Below are 21,323 nucleotides of genomic sequence, written 5' to 3'. Positions count from 1 at the left end.
GCTCTGCTGAGAACCTATCATGGTCATTTTACATCACCACCCAGGTTAAAAAAGCACAGAAAAGGCTCTACTTTCTCCGGACACTAGGAAGGCTAAATTCCAGAGCAATATCCTGGTTAACTTCTACAGAGGAGCAATAGAAAGCATACTAATGGCCCAGGACAGGAAGGCTCTACAGTGGGTGATTCAAACTGCCCAGAACATCACTGGTTCCCATCTACAGAGCATCAGTGACCTTGGTTAAGTAAGGTGTCTGCACAGAGCCCAAAGGACACTGAAAGGCAGCAGCCACCCCTGCCATAGTCTGTTCACACTGCTGCCATCTGGAAAAAGATACAGAAGTATCCGCTGCAGAACCACCAGGCTACAGAGCAGCTTCTTTCCTGAGGCTGTGAGATGCCTCAACTTCTCCTTTGATGCCAAAAGATGTAGCAGTATTTAGGATCACCTTTAAATTGAATTTCTTCATAAACTACGTTTAAGAAAAATGACAGTAAACTTACCTTGTACCTTGTACCAACTCATATCATGTGGATGCAACAGGTTCTGTATGGCTGCATTCTCAAGTAACACCACCTGTTCTAAATCATGCTGCTGCAGCAGGTGCTTTCTGAAGGCCTATATTAACATTGTCTGTGATTTTGTCCGGCTGCATTCTCAGCTGATGCCGTCCTGTGGCATATGTGAAAGGTACGCTTTTAAGGACTATGCATTGACTTTTAACAGTGGTGCATGTAAAATTTTATAACTTTAATTTTCATGTTATGTTGATATTGTTATTTTGATTTACCTGTTTTTTGCTTTTCATCTTTTAGTAAGTCTTTACCTATTGTATTTCATTATTATTTTTCTTTCCTTTGTCTGGTGTTGTTTGGGGATTGTGTCATTGGATTTTCTTTAAACTTTAAGTGATTAAAGAAAACCAACACTGTTGTCTGCATGTACCTGCTCTTCATCAGATAGCATAATTTTCACATGCATGCTAGTTCTGGTTGAAATCAAGTTGCTGGAGGGCATTTGTGAATTTCTGTTTCTGTCAGGTGGCAAATGTATATAATCTGTCTGTTCTCAACCAGAAGTCAAATACCCTTGCTTTGATGGCACTTTTATTGTAAGATCCAAATTCCAAAAGCCAGCTTTTGCATAAGCATGATATGCTGCTGGACCGCACCAGCTGAGAATGCAGCTGGACAGAACCGATCATGGTGTTATTATGCACCAGTGTACAGCCAGGTGGGGATGGGAGGTGGGTTGCCTGTGTGTGCCAGTGTCCTTACATGGCATTATCCTGACTGATGGTGTGATGCAGTTGGAGTATCATCATTGGGTGTTCCAGAGGGCTTGGCTGCTGCAGGATTGGCTGCTCTGGGATTGGAGGGCTTTTTAAAGGTGAAGAATCCTACAGCTCTCCCCTTCCTGCCTCCTCCACTCCCAACAGAGCCAGTCTGAGACCATGTGTTATCTGAATTTGTGTAGTTTGTGATTTTGTGCTTGATTAGCATCCTTTTGGCCTACTAGAGTAGATACCTTTGGTTTATGATGCATTGTACATGTTTGAGCACTTGTGATTGTTAAGTAGTTTAGGGAGTGAGTTACCACTTTTCTTTTATTGAACATGGTCCTGTTTGTCAGGTAGGCGTTTAGGTAAGAGACCTGTCTTTTGTTTGATTTTCTGTTTGTGGGTAAGTTTAGGGACCAAGGTGCGTTTTTGTGTTGTATTCTGTTGGTTGCTCACATCTGAGTAATAAACTGCTCATTTTGCCTTTCTAAACTTCGTAGACTTTTTTTTCTTGAGAGTGGGAGAGCTGGAGAGCGCTTTTGTGTTGTGTCCTGGGTCCCCCTAGGCCGGGAACATAACATGAATACTCCATTCTTTAGCTGAGGTTAGTGTTGCAATAAAGACTACAGCACTGCAACTTTTTAGTCATTAGGAGCCTACAGAACTGACCAGAAATAACAAAAAAGGTGTGTGGTTATTCCCAGCCAGAGCTGACTGATCCCACAGACTCACAGCTTGGAGGAACATCAGAGCAGCACTAAAGAGTGTCAGCTATGTCTAAAAGTTATTAGTTTAGTTGTTAAAGGGTTTTTGGTTGCCTGAATCTAGTTGACTGACAAAGAGTATTACCTTGCAGATTGTTGGATGTGATTGAGTCAGCCAGCGCTCCACAGTTTGACTGGACCAGTGGACCTTGGATGGTGACCAATGAGCTCCCTCGATTCAGCAGTGCTGCTTTCAGAGGAGCCACATGATTAAACTGGACTGACGAGAGGCAGCCAATGAAACCCCTCAGACCTGCTTGAACTACGTCGTTTTGGAAGTTGTCTTTTCCTGGATAGATAGAAAAATGGATAGATAATTATACTGAAATTATTTGCGTGCAACATTATTAGCCTTTTTTATTGCATTTATCCATACAGTGGTGATATACTATGCAGAGACGGGCTGTGACCAAAGATTAGAACTCACATTGTGTTTGATTGACTATTCAATTGGATAGAAAATAATCTCACAAACTGTGGTGAGAACCTGTCACCTGCAGCTCTTCATCTAACAGCTCATTGTGTCTTCTTATACTGTTCCACCATGCACAATAAATTGATCCACTGACAGAATAGCACCAAAAATGTGCTTATTTTGCAGTGTAGCCAAATACTTATTGGACAATAGCATCATTAAAGAAGTATTTCACTGATAAAAGAGACTCTTCACATAAAACTAGGGTGGCCAAAAAGTAGAAAGATGCAAATACTTCAGAAATTGGTGCTACATGACCAGAGAAAACAGAGAAAATGGACTGTGGCATTAGCTTTTGCTTAAAAGGTACAAAACCTAAAACCACTGGAATGCAGACCAATGACTGCTCCTGTTGGTGGGTGACATAATGCTACCTCATCCGTTTGACACAATGGCAGCTGGCCAGATCTCATATTGTGGTTAAACAGTAAACTTACAGATGTTCCTGAAAACATTTGAGGCAAGAAATGTGTAACTCTTTATCAGAATCTTGGCTTATATTTGATTTGAGCTGTTTGATATCCTTTTTCGGCCTCCATTTTTACTGTGCAGAAAGCAGTATGGTGCACACTTATGGTGCCCAAAATAAGCAGTGCAGTAAAATAATCTTGGTTAATATTTGATCAGCACTGCCTAGTTTTATTGTTTGAACAGATTCCAACCTGAGTTTCAGAGATAGACAGAGGGGCAGGTCTATCTCTGGATCAGCCATATACTCTGTGTCCACAGTGGTGGTGGCATGTTTGGCGGGCAACATAAAAATGCCTAATTAGAGCCTGTAATTCAAGTAACAGCCCCAAGAGCCAGAGGGACTCTGTAATTGAATGGCTAACATAAATTGTGTCATCTGGCGGTGTTTCCCCAGGGGGAGGAGGGATATCTGGGCACTGGTTAGATAGAAGGAAGTTTACCACAGTTCATCTACACAAACTACCCACAGTGTTTTGATACAAAGCTTGTTGAACATCAGCAAAGTATCCCTTTACCACAGCACTGCTCTTCTCACTGCCAGATATAATGCATTTCTTGGATACAGACACGAGAGCATTTGCATGCACACCAAATGTGCACATTGATTGGCCTTAAAAATGTGAAAACCAAAACCTGCAGCCCCTGAGGGAGGTACTGGTACTGAACCTCAAGGATCATGTGGGGACTAGTACTAAAATTGAGCCCAAGTGAAAAAGCTACAAAAGGAGAACTCCACACAGGAGCTGTAGTGTATACTGTGTGCTCTGTGGTCAGCAGATGAGTTTGAATTATCACAGAGAGGAATAGTGCCAACACAAAAGCCACAGAGATGTGAAAAGAGCAGCAGGAGACTGACTCACACCTTCAACACCACATCAGCTTTTTCACCTGTCTGTGCTATGCAGAGAAAAATACCCACACCATGCCATTGTGGCTCCACAGCTCAAAGTGTAATTAACCCCCACCGCCAAAATGATACATTTTGTTGACTCAACCTTTTCTCGGGAAACCTCAACATGATGAGAGTACTTACTGATGACTTTGCCCAATGTCAAGGATCTGATTAAGATCAGCTCTGCATCAAATGACAGCGTGTACTTTCTGTGGATGTCCTGGTCAATCTGCAGGGTGGACAGTAATCAGAGACACACAAACTCAGACTAAGACAGCAGCAGCAGCACATTGCTGTACATGATAAATTGTGTTCCCGACTGATTCAAACAAACCGCTATCAGCCCTTATTAGCTTGTAAGAGCTTCAGACTGTTCACTTGTGCTCTGTCATGCTGACTCAGATGGCCGGCTTGATACACATCTAATGCTCAGCTAAAGGCTTGTGGTGCATCGAGCCAAAGATAGGACTTATTTTGATATGTTTGCGAAAAGCACTATGGTCTGTGTGAGCTCTCTAAATCACTGCAGCATTTTTCATAAGGTCCTTGTTGAAGTGCAAAGTGTGAAATGCCTTGGTGACATTTCTAGATGATTTCTCTGCTGACTGCACTGCAGATTAAATGGAAATTTTACCCCTTCATTTAATCATTTTGTGTCACTTCTTACATTCATGTTGTTCCTGTAAGTGTTTGTTTCACTGAGAGGTTTGTTTCATGTTTGTGACAGCTTGTGTCACATTATGTTGTGTACTTTGTTATAAGAGATACTGCCACTAATGTAACTGCATTGTAGACCTTTTCTTTATTAGTGTGAAAGCACTTATATTAGGTAAAATGTTGTAATTTGTATTCATTTTCTTTTAAATAAAGGTGCTACTCATAACTTTGATTTATTGCTTTGATCAAGTATATTTAACCCTGTGAAACCTGGAGCTACATCACTTTTCTTGTGCCGCTTTCAGATGCCTTTTCACAAGTATTTATACCTGAGCAAAAAAGACAATGTGCAACTTGGTAGAAATGTTCCACAAATTGCAAGAAATTCACAGATTTACATTTTTTCAAAAAAAAAACTAAGGGGAAAAAAAACAAACCAAAGAAACTTCTCTTTTTGGACCAATTTGCTCTATACTGTCAGAGCACTAAACAAGCAGCCACCCAAATACAAGTGGGAGGAGGACTCCCACTCCCACTCTCGGACTGTGCTGGTTTGGTAGCTTGGTAACTGGCTGTGCAGCATAGTGGGAGAGTCATCCTTTTACCCAGTTTGACAGACAGTGAGTTTCCACTGAGGAAAACTGTCCACTGAATTGTCATAATAGGGAGAGCACTGTATTTAAAGGTCATGAACGTCACAGCCTTCAACATGCCCACGTTTAATGTTTAATGTATGATCATGTTTTCTCTCTGATCCCAGCCCTCGACACAATGTGCAGGGCATGTTTGATGGAGATCTGTGCTGCGCCGCAGGATTCATGAAGACACAGTTGCTTATGGTGATAAATGTTTCATAACTATGGGAAAATATCTCCTATTTAAAGGTTAAGAAAAGGTTACTCTGGCAATCAATCATCACTATCAGAGAAGAAGGAGGCATGATGGCTCTGCCTGATGTGATTTGCTTTTATTTCCTCCTGGTGTCAGACAGTGGGAGATACTGATGTAACTTTGTGATATGGTGGGTAATATTGTTACTCTGTTTGTGCAAGGGTAGGTGCAGGGTGCTTTATGGGTGCAAAGTCATGCATGTTACATGCAGACAATTTCTTTCACTGTATTCTGTGGCCTAAATAGGGTTTTTAGCTGTAAATCACTATAAACATCATCATCATCATCATCATCTTCCTTAAGTCCACATTTTGTTTTATAGCTGAAATATCCACATTAACTGTAAATGCAAGTTAGTCTGGAATCTCTATGTTTTTGTTATTTGAAAATGCTTCAACAGCACTATGTTGCATATTTTGCATAAAAAACAAAGCCTTTGCAAGTTGTCAGTTGTCGTTGTGTTAAACACTCATATTAGATAAATCAGAATCAAAATCCCAATCAGAATCAGGATCAGAATCAGAATCCAATTTTATTGCCAAGTACATTCACATCTTCAAGAAATGTGACTTGGTGTTTTGGAGCAAATCAATTAACATAAAGGAAGAATAAAAATAGTGAATTTAAATAGAATAGAACATAAGATAAAAAATATAGAAGCTTAAATATATAAAATGACAAATTAGAATATAAAGGACACAAAATTTATGTACAAAAGGTGCAATGGAGGGATTGTACAGTATTTGAAATGATTGTGATTGACTTGGGACGTCTGAAAATGTGTCTGAACGGGAGAAGGACCAGATGCAGTTGCCAGAGGAAATAAAATATGAGCTGTGAGTTGGGGGATTTTTCCCTTTATTATTATTTTTTATATTCTACAGCTGTAGAATGACAGGAGAAGTGGGGGAGAGTGGGGGAGTGACACACAGCAAAGGGCCACAGGCTGGAATCGAACAATGGCCGCTGCAATGGCCTCGGCATATGGGGCGCACACTCTAGCAGGTTAGCTAGAGGCTGCCACAAAAAGCTAGTTTTAATCTGAAACTGTTGCCTTATATGTCTATATTAGATTTAAAAAATAAATAGCTGTGAAAATAAACTGTAGTGCACAGTCTGTCTGCAGTGAACAAACACCTCGCATGATAATATCATCATCACTTTAGTCTTTTTGGTTGATCCTCAAGCATCAGAGAATCTGACAGGTCACACGTTTTTGTACGCTAAAATCACAGCTGTTAAACTTGATGTTTTGGCTGTGAACAGATTTGTTATCTCCACCGCACAGTGTCACACCACATCAGGAGTGTTTTAGAAGCAGAGTGTTTTGTCTTTTCACTTTTGTAGACTGACAAATCTTGTTGAATTGGTCATTTTTCCATATGTGTATCTAAGTAAGCCAAGGTAGGGTCAGATTTCTTTAAAATGTACACAATTACTGAATACAAATGACATGCCAATATTTGTAATACATAATTTACAGTACTCCATTTTATTATAAAATTATATATATATATGTATGTGTATATATACTATATATACAGTATATATATACTGTATATGCCTTCCATCACTTACCTGCACATAGAGATATTTGCCCTCACGGTGGATTCTGATTCGGTGGAGTCGTCCATCTGCCAGGCTGCTGAGGATGGGACTGAACACATCTGGGTTCCTGTGCATCTGCAGGTGATACCAGATCTGCAGACTTCCTACACACAAAACCAACAAACAGCATGAAAAGATGAGGCTGGCCAGGAAGCAGACCCTGAAATCCACATCTGAGTGCTCTGGATGGTTTCAGGTTGTGTTGTTGAATGTTGCTGTCAGTTACACCTGAAACAGGCTCCCTGCATGTTTGATTAAATCAAATTCAGTTCTGTTGAACACTTTTTAAAACCTAAGCAAAAACTGTGTACACTCACCACTGTTCAAAGAATGCACATGGGCTATATATTTAAAAACAGTACAAATGTGTTACTATGTTTTCCATGAAATAATGTATATGATAGTATACGTCATGGTGCATTCTGGGCATTGATTAGGGCATGCCTCTCCAGGGAAGACAGAAATCCAGCATGGTAGGTGGTGCACCTAAAAGTTGGTATTGAAGTCCACCAAAAAATACATCGAAGAAGTCCAAGAGCCGGTGCAACATGCTGTACTGAGGGACGCTGAAGGAGGAAGCAAAGGAGCGCTACTTTGAAAAAAATTAAAGGAATTAAATGGCCTCGATCCATACAAACACAAGGAGCGCTCAGTTTTAATGAGCTGCCAAATGTACTGTCCCAGATGTCTTTTCATACCATGTGGAGTGAGTGTCAGCACTTTCCAGCAGTTCAGAAATGATGAAATTTAGTAACCTAATGGCCACTCAGCACACACACACTGACACTTTCAACTCAAGCAACAACATTTTTTTCTAGTTTCCTTCATGGTGATTAATGTTTACTATAAACACGGAGGGGGTATTGACAGTTTTTTTTTTTTAATCATTCACTTGATACTAGAACTAATTATAAAGAAAGATAACGGCAATGGTGGTGCACCGGCAACTACATAACAGTTAAAACTGTTTATACTTAACTTACCTGTGTGAACATGCTGTGAACACATTAACATGTCTCGGGAAATGTTGCTGAAGGTGATATTTGTTTGTCTTTCCCATGATGCCTTGCAATGCCTCTGCTAAATTAAGATCTATTGAGAAATATGAGATCTACTGTTTTGCTTACGAGCTGAAAAGCTAAAAAATAAAGAAAATGCATTCTGTTGATAACGAAGCAAACATTCAGCATTGCTGTGTGTTTAAAACCTGATAATCTGAATAACTGCAAGAACTCAGTTGCATCATTTCCTTCTTGTTTGAGATTATTGGTGGGTGGCAAGCAACAATTTATTATCCCCATCAACTGGTATGGTACTCAGTCTCTACAAAATAGAGACCCACAATGCTTTGCGCTGCTCACTATCATTGACATCACAGTCCTAGTCTCTGTAAGAAAATGTGTGACAACAGACTGGTCTGGTAGATGGTCTTGTTAATAATTTGACATACTGGGCCTCATGCAGCAGCATTCCAGCATTATTCTCATATTTAGGGCCTGCGCACTGAACGGTGTGAGGACCCTCTTGGAATGCAAGGAATTATTATTTTTCTGCCAAATTTTTGGAGGTCTAAACATGCTCAAAAACTCATGAATCTTGGTACGCTCGTCCGGCCTAGCGAAAAATTTCATATTTTGGTGGTTTCGGAAACAGGTGTGGCAAAAATGTGGCAAATGTAGACCCAATGGCCGGTTTCACCTACAATTACGAAATTAGGTACACTTATGTATAATACCCAGACACAAAAAAAAGCCTCTTGGACCCACCCCCAAAACTAGTGCTGCACGATTTGGTAAAAATGTGTGATTGCGATAATACTGAACAATATTGACATTTGCAATTTACATTTGCAATTACGATAAAATAAATAAATAAATGATCTCATGAGTCTACCTTATCAAGGAAAATACAGAGAATAATAATAGTCTTGAAGTATGCTTTTTTTCAACTCAGAACATACAAATATTAAGAAGAATGAGAAAAATACAAAACCTTTAGTTTTTACAGTTTATTTTTTTTTTTTTTAAATAACTTAATATTTTCCAAAAAACTTAAGTATTTCTTTTAATTGACGAAAGTTTTCTTCTTGGCTTTGGCTGCAGGTGGACTTTCCACATCCAGCTATCCTCCTCCATTTATATGGTGCACTGTGCTTCAGGCTGCTGCTGCTGGTAAATTTCCATCAACTATAATAATAATGATAACAATAATAGTAAGAAGAAGAACTTAATCTATATAGCACACTTTTAAATACATCAAAATCAAAAGCAAACACATAACAGGGAGACAATTACTAGTAACCAAAGAGCTGTTTGGAACTATGTAAGGCTGATAATGCAGTTTCACTTATTCAGAATGGTCGAATAATACTAGATATAAACAAATTCAGATTAAAGAAGAAATAGTACACATGGCAGATAGGCAAAAGAGTGTAGAGAGAGTTAACTTACCAATGGCAAGATGAAGTCTATGGCCAAAACAACGGAATCTTTGCCATTTATTAAGCACTGTCTGTAGTGATGGTCACCTGACGCTCCTCACACAGGTCCCATGCTACTAAAGTCTCTCTCAGTCTTGTTGCAATGTTTTCTCGCATGCATTCTTCATATTTTTCTCTGTGCTATCTTAAGTGTTAATACAGATCAGTTGTGTTGCCGTGGGATGTGGCTAGTCTTTTGTGCGGTTATGTAATCGCACAGCCTGTAATCGCGATTGCAATTGCAATTAGCTTTATCGTGCAGCACTACCCCAAAACCAACATGAAGTTGACCATTTTGAATTTTGTGCTCCATCCATCCATCCATTTTCTTCCGCTTATCCGGGGTCGGGTCGCGGGGGCAGCAGCCTAAGCAGGGAAACCCAGACTTCCCTCTCCCCGGCCACTTCATCCAGCTCTTCCCGGGGGACCCCGAGGCGTTCCCAGGCCAGCTGAGAGACGTAGTCTCTCCAGCGTGTCCTGGGTCTTCCCCGGGGCCTCCTACCGGTGGGACGTGCCCTGAACACCTCACCAGGGAGGCGTCCTGGAGGCATCCTAATTAGATGCCCGAGCCACCTCATCTGGCTCTTCTCAATGCGGAGGAGCAGCGGCTCTACTCCGAGCTCCTCCCGGATGACCGAGCTTCTCACCCTATCTCTAAGGGAGAGCCCAGCCACCCTACGGAGGAAACTCATTTCGGCCGCTTGTACCCGCGATCTAGTTCTTTCGGTCACTACCCAAAGCTCGTGACCATAGGTGAGAGTAGGAACGAAGATCGACTGGTAAATCGAGAGCTTTGCCTTTCGGCTCAGCTCCCTCTTCACCAAGACAGACCGGTGCAGAGTCTGCATTACTGCAGACGCCGCACCGATCCGCCTGTCGATCTCCCGTTCCATCCTTCCCTCACTCGTGAACAAGACCCCGAGGTACTTAAACTCCTCCACTTGGGGCAGGACTTCATCCCTGATCCGGAGGGGCTGATTTTCATTCCAGCCGCTTCACACTCGGCTGCGAACCGATCCAGTGAGAGCTGAAGGTCGCGGCCCGATGAAGCCAACAGGACCACATCATCTGCAAAGACCAGAGACCTAATCCTGAGGTCACCAAACCGGACCCCCTCAACACCCTGGCTGCGCCTAGAAATTCTGTCCATAAAAGTTATGAACAGAATCGGTGACAAAGGGCAGCCCTGGCGGAGTCCAACCCTCACCGGAAACGAGTTCGACTTACTGCCGGCAATGCGGACCAAGCTCCGGCACCGGTCATACAGGGAACGGACAGCCCCAGAGATAGACAGATTAGTTAGATAAGTGCCAGATTGGCAATTCTGGCACTTATACTTTTGCTGTCTTGTCCTACAGGATTAATCCAATTGACAGAATTCGTGTGTCCATTCTCAACCCATTGGTGATGAAAAGTTATCACAGGTCTGTGCAAAACTAAAAAAAAAAAAAACAACAAACAGTTACAGTTTTCCTGTTATGTGGCGTACAATTTTGATGTCTTGCCATAAAACAGAAAATTGTTGTAACTTTGGTGTACAGTGTCTGATCTGCCTGAAACTTCATTTGTTTGATAAGGGTCCCGCCCTGAACACATCTGTATAACAATATTCACTAGTCGTCATAGCACCACCTAGTGGCCACAGGAAATAACATTTAAAAAAAATACTTTTATTAACTTGGCCTACACAATTAATCAGATCCAGTTGAAATTCTGTCTGTATCATCTTAAGACCTTCCCAATTGAAAGTTATTAAAGCATCCAGAGTTTTTTTTATGGTTTTCCCATTTGGGGCATTGAATTTTGATGTTTTACAAGAAAACAGGACATTGATGTAACTTTGGTGTACATTGTCCGAACTGCCTGAAACCTCATAGGTTCAGGGCCTCACCCTGAACACATCTGTATGACAATAATTACTAGTCATAATAGTGCCACCTACTGGCAACAGGAAGTACGCCTTGAGGGACAATTATCATTGGAATAACATGATATTTACATGGTTTGGTCTACAAATGATGTACACAAAGATGACATGGCATTTTTGTCCCCTCCACTGCCACCTAGTAGCCGCTGGAAGTACTACACCATGTGAAATATCTCACTCCAGGGTCTAAACTCTGTGCATACATTATGAGAATTTCAAATGAAATGAACACTTTAGCTGGAGTCCCACAAGTACCCTGACATACCTGGGGGTGCGAGGGCCCATCAGTTTCTCTTAATTTTCTGGTTAGAGAAAATATGAGAAGTCAACTCCAGATGCACTAAAGCTCTGAACCACCCAAATCTGCTCTGACCAGGTGTGCTCAATGATGACTCCCACTGATCATCAGTCACCTGTTAGCACAGGTAACACCTCCTAAACACCGTATAAGGGCAGGTTTAGTGTCAAGAAGAAGAATTTAATGTACTCTTAAATAAACTTAAAGTAAAGGTGATTTGGGGGAAATGTATTAAAGTTTTAAAAGTAAAAGTAGGCATGCAAAATGTTTAAGTTTAATAAATCTAAATATGCTATTTTTTGCATAAAACATGATGCACGATAAAAGAAACAGTGTCCAATTAATTTTCTAGATAATCAACTAATTGTTTCAGCTGCATTTTTTTTTGTGCACAAAAATCTGAATTTATTAGTTATCTAATAATACTGAAGTAAAAAGTAGAATGTCTCTCTCCGAAGTGTAGTGGAGTAGAAGTGGAAAGTGGCATGAGATTAAAATACTCAGGTAACATAAAAGTTCTTCAGATTTGTACTTTAGTGCAGTAAATGTATTTAATTATATTCAGCACAGTAATTGGGATCAAGTATAGTACTATCCCTTTAGCCCTCAAAATTTTATGATCCAATCATTAAAGTTACTCTAAATTTGACTAAATACTATTCATGCATTTTTAAACATTCCTCACATATAAAATGTATTTTTTCATGTGTTGGAAAACAATTTTTGGCCTGTGAAAGTGAGATTTTTTTTCTTATCTTGGTAAGAGTGTTAGCTCAGAGAAAAGCAAAAATAAGAAAACAGTGGTGAATCCCAAAAATCAGTGGACTTGATGACAATTGAATTTTTTCTTGCATGAGGCCCACTGTGTATTTCTAAAAACTATGTATGGCAGTATTGTGTTGATGCCTGCTGTGTGTTTGTGTTTAGTGCACTGTGAAATAACAGGTGTGTGTATACCGTTGTGAGCCAGGATGACAGCAATGTACTGCTGGTTGAAGGTGCTGACAGTCAGCAGCATGGCTGGGCTCTGGGAGGTGATAAAGCTGAAGGCCATGTCCTCTTTGGCACTGCTGCTTCTTTCTTTGATAACACTTGAGGCCTGTGATCTTCTGTTCTGCATCACCGAGAAGGGCTCCTGGAAGGTAAAGGTCACCGAGGACTCCCTGTCGAAGGACATAGACACCTCTGCACACAAACAGGACAGGAGTTAAATCACAGGCAGACAGAGCCCATTATTAATAACAGTGACACTGTAAAGTCCTGTGAGCCTCCTGAGAGGCTGCAGTGGTTATTACACGACACAATATGAGCTGAGTTGGACAGAAAAAAACAACATACTGATGATGTTTCTATTCTCATTCTCACCAGTTATGGAGCTAAAAATATAAAGTGTGCACTGGATGAAAGGTCATAGGGTCATTAAAATGTGAAGGGTTCATCCTCTGGAGAGTAGGGTTGGGATAAGAACAGTTATAGACAATCTGGCCAATAAATTGGGACATTCTTGTGTACAGTTGAAATTTTCACCAAATCATGATACTGAAGGTAAGTCAAGGAGGCACCAAGGTACAAGGTAAGCTTTGTCATTTTCTTAAATGTAGTTTAAGAAGAAATGAAATTAAAATTGATCCTATGATTGATCTCATAGCCCGGGAAAAGAAGCTTCTCCGTAGTATGGTGTTTCTGCAGGGGACACTTCTGTATGTATTTGAGAGATGGCAGCAGGGTGAACAGACTGTGGCTGGGGTGGCTGCTGTCTTTCAGTGTCTGCACAGAGCCCAGAGGATTCTGGGCTCTGTGCAGACACCTCACTTCACTGGGGTCACTGATGCTCTGTAGATGGAAACCAGTGTTGTTCTGGGCAGTTTTAATCACCCACTGTAGAGCCTCCCAGTCCTGGGCTGTGCACGAACCATGCCAGTCTGTGATGTTTCCAGTCAGTATGCTTTCTATTGCTCCTCTGTAAAAGATAACCAGGATCTTTATCCGGAATTTAGCCTTCCTAAGTTTCTGTAGGAAGTAGAGCCTTTCCTGTACTTTTTAACGTGGGTGGTGATGTGTGATGACTAAGATAGGTTCTCAGTGATAGTAATGAATTTAATGTATATTAGTTTTCAAGAAACCTTGTTGTAAAATTAGCAAAATTCAGATTTAAATCACAAACTATCTTATCAAAGAGCTCGAATAGAGTATGAATCTCGTAAAACATTTGATGCCAACTGGAGAGTTTTCAATACTTAATGCTACAGACATGTTTTAGTTGGTATCAAATGTGCAACATCATGTCATCATATCAGTATTGAGCAAAATCTTATCCTTCAAAATCATAAGACAGTATGGCAGTCTTTGAGGGTAGGATGGATGGATCAATGGTCAAGAACCACTTCTATCCACAGACTGGTTCATAACACATGCCAGTGATTTACAATAAAATGATGCCAGTGATTCTCTATTAAAAAAACCTCACTGTTGTATGAGGCATGTGCAGATAATCTGCCTTTCCACTGTAATTTAATGACCTTTGTTTTTCTCAGTAACTAACAGATTTACCCTGCAACATGCACTGGGGTGGTTTGCAGCCAATTGTGAGGTGGTTGAGATTAGAGTCTGCACCTCCAAATCTGAGGCCGTGGTTCTCTGCGGGGAAATGGTGGATTGTCCTCTCTGGGTTGGGGGAGAGTTACTGCCCTAAGAGGAGGAGTTCAAGTATGTCGGGGTCTTGCTCACTAGTGAGGGTAGATGGAACGTGAGATGGACAGGAGGTTTGGTGTCACCTGTCCATCTGTGTTCTGAGCCCAACCTGTAGTCATGAGCTCTGGGTAGTGACTGAAAGAATGAGATCGCAGATACAAGTGGCTGAAATGAGTTTCCTCTGCAGAGTGTCTGGGCTCAGCCTTAGAAAGGAGAGGAGCTCTACTCTAAGGAAGCTCAGAGCAGCTGCTCCTCTGGTCAAAAGGGGTCTATTGAGGTGGTTCAGGCATTCAGGATCAGGATGTCCCCTGGGCGCCTCCGATTAGAGGTGTTCCTGGCAGGCCCAGAACTGCTGGAGGGATTACATATGTCATCTGCACTGGGAACACCTCGGGGAGCTGGAAAATGTTGCTGGGAAGAGGGACACTGGGAGAGCTTTGCTCAGCCTGCTGCCCCCATGACCCTGTCTCGGATAGGCTGAAAACAATGGATGGATGTAAATGTTTGCAATTACATTTATTTTGTAATTTAATTACTATAAGTAGTTACATTTAAGTAGTAACTCCACAACATCTTTTTCGCAGTGACCCTGTTATTAGCTGTTTCCCAATTCAGGGTATGCATCCTTCGGAGGCTATATTCAAAGGCCGATCACCTCACAACGCTGCGCGAAGGCTGTCCCAATTCAAAGGCTCCTTCAAATGCAGCCTACAAATGCGGCCTCCTTATCCCTCTTTTTGGAGAACGCACCGCTACTATCCTTTGCGGCCTTCCAATTCCCAAGATTCCTTGCGTGCCCACGATCTTCAAAAATACTTGTACTGATTTCACTTTTAATGTGGGTTTTTACTCATTTGAAAATCAAACACCAGATACGTTAAACTTAGAGGGACATTAAAACCCTCATAATTTCTTTCATAATACTTGACAGTAGTAATGCTAACATGTAGCCACCTAGCATATTAGCTATGGAAATGTAAAGCCAGCTCGGCGCTGTAGCCCCGCTGTGCTGCCCCAGCAGAGGAGTGCTCTGCCCACTGAGCGCTGAGAAAGGCTCTGCTGCTTGGAGATAAATCAGCTCCAGACACCGACAGAGGCGCTTCTCCTCCTCCTCCAGCAAAATATAAATAAAAAAAAATAAAAGCAACAATTCTGGCTCCATCATTTCTTTCTTTTGTTTGTTTTAGTACTTTTCCCCCTCTCTCTTTGAGCCTTGACAGCAGAAAAGTTGCCTCTGTAGACCGCGTAGGCTGCGTCCTCTGAAAGTTGCAGACCCAGAACTGGGACACAGCGGTTGACCGCACACTGTCGCACAATTTATGAATGTTACGTGTTAAGTGGTGCACACTAGAGAATGGGACTCCCCTGAAAGTAACTGTGTAATTCAAACCCTGTGCGTATGTGTGTCCAGTTGAAACTGACATCATGGCAGCATCCCACGGCGTCGCTATGACAACCAGCTACACTGAGGAGGCACTATCTTCAAATGGAAAACGTCCCCCAGAAAAGTACCCAATACAAAAGGTGAGAGCAGAGTAGAGCCGGTACCATGTAGTAGAAAAGCACCATAAGGTGCCAAAGTTCAAGCACCTGGGGGTTGAGGCACATGGCTGTCTCTTTGTTTCAGAGAACAGAGGACATGCAGTCTCAGCCACCATTTCCAATAGAGCTGGACTTACGGGAGATCTCTGCACATGTCCAGTTAAAGTGGTACAAATAAACAAATTATCTGTGCAGTCCTTTGAATCCCAACACTTAACTGATACCAAAGCTCACTCCAAACTAAATTTTAAAGTCATCAGCCTTGCTAACATCTAAAGGAGAAGTCTGAGAATTTTGAAAGTCAGTACCTGATAACTAGCACATTAGCATGCCGATGTTAGCATTAAGTACCACTGTGCCAAAGTTCAGCCTCACAAAGCAACTAGCATGGCCGCACACGCTTAAATGTTTAACTTGTGAGGATGAAAAATCTTTGACATACTCACTTGAATCTGCATTTGCGTCATTTAAATTCAGCTGAATGAATGACTGCGTGAACAACACACAGCAACATCACAGCGTAGCTGCCCTTCATAGTGTATTTTCAGTTTTTACACATAACTGTTGCTAGACTCAGCAGCAGAGCACAAACACATGGCCACAGGCCACTTCTACAAAGGTCACCAGTGTAACAGTAATGAACTTAAGTACAAACTGCTTAGCAGCCATTAAGACAAACGTGTGAACACATTGATCCATCATTCATTCATTCATTCATGTTCAGGCTCAGAGCACAGTTTTATTCTCACCGGCTTATCAGCCATCTGAACAAATACTGCTCTGTCCTCATATTTTAAACGTACACATTTCACATGAAGGACAAAGCATGTTCTTAAAGACTACTTTGTGGATTAATATTTCAAGACGAATATAATCTGTATATTATTTGTCTGCATTGTATAAAGAAAGTGAGCTGATCAGTGACTCTCACCTTCCTGACAGGTGGGTCCTCCGTAGGCTGACTGGGAGCAGTCACAGGTGAAGCTGCTGCTCTTCTCGATACACCTCCCTCTGTTGTGGCAGAGACTGGAGCCGCTGCAGTAACTGGGACAACCGGAGCTCACCCCCGCCACCATCTTGGCCCTCTCCTCCAGGTCATAGGTCATACCGTTGATGGTCAGAGTCCTGATGCAGCCCAGAAAGCCTCTCTGCTGAGACGCTGTTCCTCCTGGGACAACCATCACACACTGCTTACTGCACAACACACATCACATCCTCTACTGCTGCTCCCTCTTGTTTCGCCATGCTCTTATTCCTACCTGGAAATCTGCCTTCTCATGCAGGAAATTAAACTTTGCACATAGGTCCAGTCCTATGCCATAGTTCCTTAACTGGAATTATGTGATAATATTCCTAATGGTGGCATTAAAAGTACCACAATCCAGGCTTAAAACAGCAGGGGACCATGCTTTTAACATTTTAGCCCCAAAGCTTTGGAACAAACTTTCCATTAACATCAAAGCAACCGAGTCAGTTCTCCAGTTTATAAAGCTTATAATAACCTACCTGTACAGACTGCCATTTGTAGAACTTATATTTATATCTACAGTATATGTGTGTGTGTGTGTGTGTGTGTGTGTACTTGAACTTAGGTTTTTTATTTTTACTGGTTTAGTCATTTATCTATTAATTCTTTCTTATTTGTTGGATCTACTTGTGTGTTATTGTTAGTATGTATTTTTATGATTATGCATCCTCCATAGTTAGTTCGAGACTCTATCAACTTCAAGGAAGACCTAACTATATATGGGGAAGTCTTAGTCCCTGTAAATTAGGCTTGACCATGGATACCTAAACTGGACCAGTGCCAGTAAATTTAGCAACACAAATACATGCCTCATTCCTCAAAAGAAGTCTAGTACCTGACATGTTAGTAATTGATACTTACCATCTACATCATAGCATTGTATAAATACTATTGCCTTTCTATGTGATCGGGGTCAGCCAGCTTTCTATGTTCTGTGTCAGTTAGTCTGCGTTTAGTCTTGTGTCTGTCTGGGATGACCCGTACACTTGTCTTTGTTGTACTTGTCCTCATTTGTAGTCTTTGCTTGTTACTCATCTTCATTTATGTTGTACTTGTTTATTGTACTCATATTCATTGTAATTACAATTTTAATTGTATGCTCATACTTTTACTCATATTAGACGTGTGCTGATTGAAGCTTTAACAGGTATCTCCATCCTTCAGAAGTCATGACAGAAAACTCATACTATCAGTTATCATCTTTTAATTGTCATCTTTTATTTTTATTCTTAAATTCATTTTAATTCATATGTATTATCCTCTTTTATACTTTTACTATTACTACATTATTTAATAAAAAAAAGGATGGTTTTGACTTTGACATGTCTTTGTATCTTTTTTGGTCTGTTCTTCATCTTATTTATTATTTTATGAGTTTTTATTTTTATTTTTAATGGATTTGATTCCATTTTTGGGTCAGTTGACAGCTTCGTTTTGTGCCTGCAACTTACCTCATAGTCTGTGCAGCACATTGTGCTTCCACCTGGAATGAAACATGTCATATAAATAAGGTTTTGCTTGCTTGCACAGATAGGGATCCTGAACAAGTCGGGAGCATTTCCTACACTTTTACCTGTAGGTGGTGCCAAAAGATTTGAGATATATCTGCAGGACCCGCAGCAGCAAACAGCCTCCAGATCTCACACTCTACTTCCACAGAAATAGTGTGTATGTGTGTGTGTGTGTGTGTGTGTGTGTGTGTGTGTGTGTGTGTGTGTGTGTGTGTGTGTGTGTGGGTGTGTTTGTCATTTTTCTGGAATCCCTCTGCTCTCAGGTCAGCGGTAGACGTACCTACAAACAGCTGGCCATTGAGAAGTAAGCGTCGCTGTCCATCAGCTGGAGCCTTCAGAAAGCGGAGAAGCTGGTCGACCTGCAGCAACACCTCCTTCACGTTACGCTCTGCCCTCACGTAGTGCCACTGCCTGTCGTTCAGGGGGAGGTGGGACTTTACAGCTAGGACTGCTGGACTGTTTCCCACGTCAAAGGAGAAAGTCAACACTGAGGGAGCTAGGAGTTCACATAAACATACACACACACACAACCATGACAGCTGGGTCAGATTGAATCTTATGCTTGTTTTTTTATGTTCCACTTGACCATTCCTGGCTGCACAGAGGCTTATTTTGCATCAGGCTGTAAAGAATTTGACATACATCAGGAAAGAGACGTCTGTAAATCAGTGGATAATTTTTTGTGAGTGTCAAAAACCCTGCAAAGTTACTCATTTCACTGTCTAGATGTAGATTACATGATGCAAGATTACATTTTTTAGACTGCCATTCAAGCTAGCAAAACACTAAACTGGAAGTCAGTCACTCCATCGGCGAAAGTTACCCGCTCAGCAGCACACTCAGCCACTTTATGTCTCTAGAGCACAAGCCTTATGGGCCTGTAGATCCCAGATTCTGTACCTGCAATAAGAGTTTTTTTTTGCTTCATGCACAGTGAGCAGCTCTCATAGGAATGAACGGGGCCCCACCTCCAACGCTGCATCCAGATTTATTTAATACATCAATAGGTCAAAGGTGTCCCAGACCACCTCAACAAGAAGTCAGAGATTTAATGGGAAATGTGTCTTGGTAGCTGTTAACACCTCTATTTAGCACTGTCTAATTGTGATGAGATCACTAGAAAAGCATGTCAATGCCATGTCTAAAGAGGATGTTAGCTACAGTGTTTCCTTTTGACAAAATTAAAAGATGTTTTGGTGTAGTGCAGCTCAAACTCTCCTCTGTCCTTTTTGATATCAATTGTATTGTGGTCAGTGGTGTCTGCTGAGCTCTTACTCACAGCTGAGCTCCACTCGGATGAAGTGTTCATAGCCCAGGTTCTCCAGAAAGATGCCAGAAGGAGCGTTGGTCTTGAAGTAGAAGGAGATGTCAGAGGCGAGCTCGGCCTGCAGGGTGGGGAAGGAGAGGGAGGAAGACTCTGTGTGGAAGGAGGCTGCATTCCATGTGGACACTGAAAGAAAAATCAAAGAGGAGTATGGGAGCAGGCTTCGGGGGAGGAGGATGAGAGCAAGTCTCAGTCTTCAGTCAGACATTAAGCAGGACCAAGTGACTGACAAACTAGAGAATGGCTAAATTCTATTAATGCCAACATTTTATTCAAAAACAGACAAACGACACAACTGAATCATGATGATCATAAATGATCAAGAGTCCAGAGAAGGCCACGACAATAATATAAATCTAAATCAAAGACATTCCGGTTTCAGCCATGCACTGAGAATAAAAGGGAAATGTAATATATTTGATCAGATATTGCTCAAGTTTCTGTTGTAAAGAAAAAAATAGTGTGGTGAAGGGATGATGTATTTTTGTAGATCAACCAGGAAGTTAGCATCACACTGATTCCCTTGTCAAAAACCTTTTTGAAAGGGATTTTCGATTATTGCCAAAAATAAGCTGTGTGACAAACACAAGTTTATGACACTTACACATTTTGTCTTCAGTCTTCAATCTTCACAACTGAACACCACTTTTGTGTGTTTTGAAGTGTAAATGAAATGGCCAGAAGCAAAATGCTGTTGTTAGGCTATACATGAACTACATCGTGGTTGCATGACTTAACCGTCACAACTACAAACACTGTAAAAACACATTAAAACACAATCGAAAAATATTATGAAGAGATAGATCTTCAAGTGCAACTCTGTAAGGCTGTAAAGGCAGATAAGTGGATTTAATGAATTTCTGTCATGTGTGATGATGTCTAGCGTCCCTGACAAACACTGTGGTCCCATTTAGCCACTCGTTTGCAACTGCAACAAGTTGAGACGAGTAAAACCTTAAAAGTTAAAAAATTGTGTTTAAGCGGCCACATTTTATGTTGCAGAACAAAACGTCTACATATCTTTAGCCTGTGTTAGCCACAGACCTTATTTAAGGTATTTTACAGAAAACCCATTAAAAAAACAAACTTTAAGACGAGGGAACTCATTTTTTCACCACTCTTTTCAGACGGTCTCTGAATAATGACATGAAATATTCCAAAAACTCCATAACTTTACACTATACTTAAATGTATCAGATAAGTTCAACTCATTATTCAGTTAATCAGTGTTATCTCAGTCTGCTGTCTCTGGCAGATAAGCATCAGTTTTGACAGACATGCACATGATTACAGGTGAATTCAAACCAAACGTTGAAAACAGACAGAAATACCTCCATGTGTTTCTCTTCATTTTGTGATGATTCAATATGAGCACGAATTAGCTTTATCAAGCATTTATTAAGCATTTGATAACTTCGGAGGCCTGGCAGCTACACTGCTCCAGCACAAAACAAAAAGAAAACAGACAGAAAGCATCACTCTCCATC

The 21,323-nt window shown here is 41.2% G+C and overlaps 1 protein-coding gene across 1 annotated transcript in view; it reads right to left on the bottom strand.

Annotated features, from left to right (window-relative positions):
* The window catches only part of LOC121949058 (contactin-associated protein-like 5), a 362,843-nt gene that overhangs the window by 18,056 nt on the left and 323,464 nt on the right, over positions 1-21,323 (bottom strand). Inside the window, exons 16-22 of the mRNA XM_088082827.1 lie at positions 19,792-19,962; positions 18,793-19,008; positions 16,906-17,142; positions 12,699-12,926; positions 7,008-7,141; positions 4,023-4,110; positions 2,129-2,332 (exon numbers count right to left, since the gene is read on the bottom strand). Coding sequence (XP_087938953.1) covers positions 2,129-2,332; positions 4,023-4,110; positions 7,008-7,141; positions 12,699-12,926; positions 16,906-17,142; positions 18,793-19,008; positions 19,792-19,962 — 1,278 coding nt within the window. The remainder of the gene's footprint in view (positions 1-2,128; positions 2,333-4,022; positions 4,111-7,007; positions 7,142-12,698; positions 12,927-16,905; positions 17,143-18,792; positions 19,009-19,791; positions 19,963-21,323) is intronic.

The sequence above is a fragment of the Plectropomus leopardus genome, chromosome 10 (genome assembly GCF_026936395.1).
Source record: "Plectropomus leopardus strain MGB_pleo_1.0 chromosome 10, ASM2693639v1, whole genome shotgun sequence".
Taxonomy (NCBI): Eukaryota; Metazoa; Chordata; class Actinopteri; order Perciformes; family Serranidae; genus Plectropomus; species Plectropomus leopardus.
The sequence above is the reverse complement of the archived record's forward strand: the minus strand, read 5'-3'. Positions and strand labels throughout refer to the sequence as shown.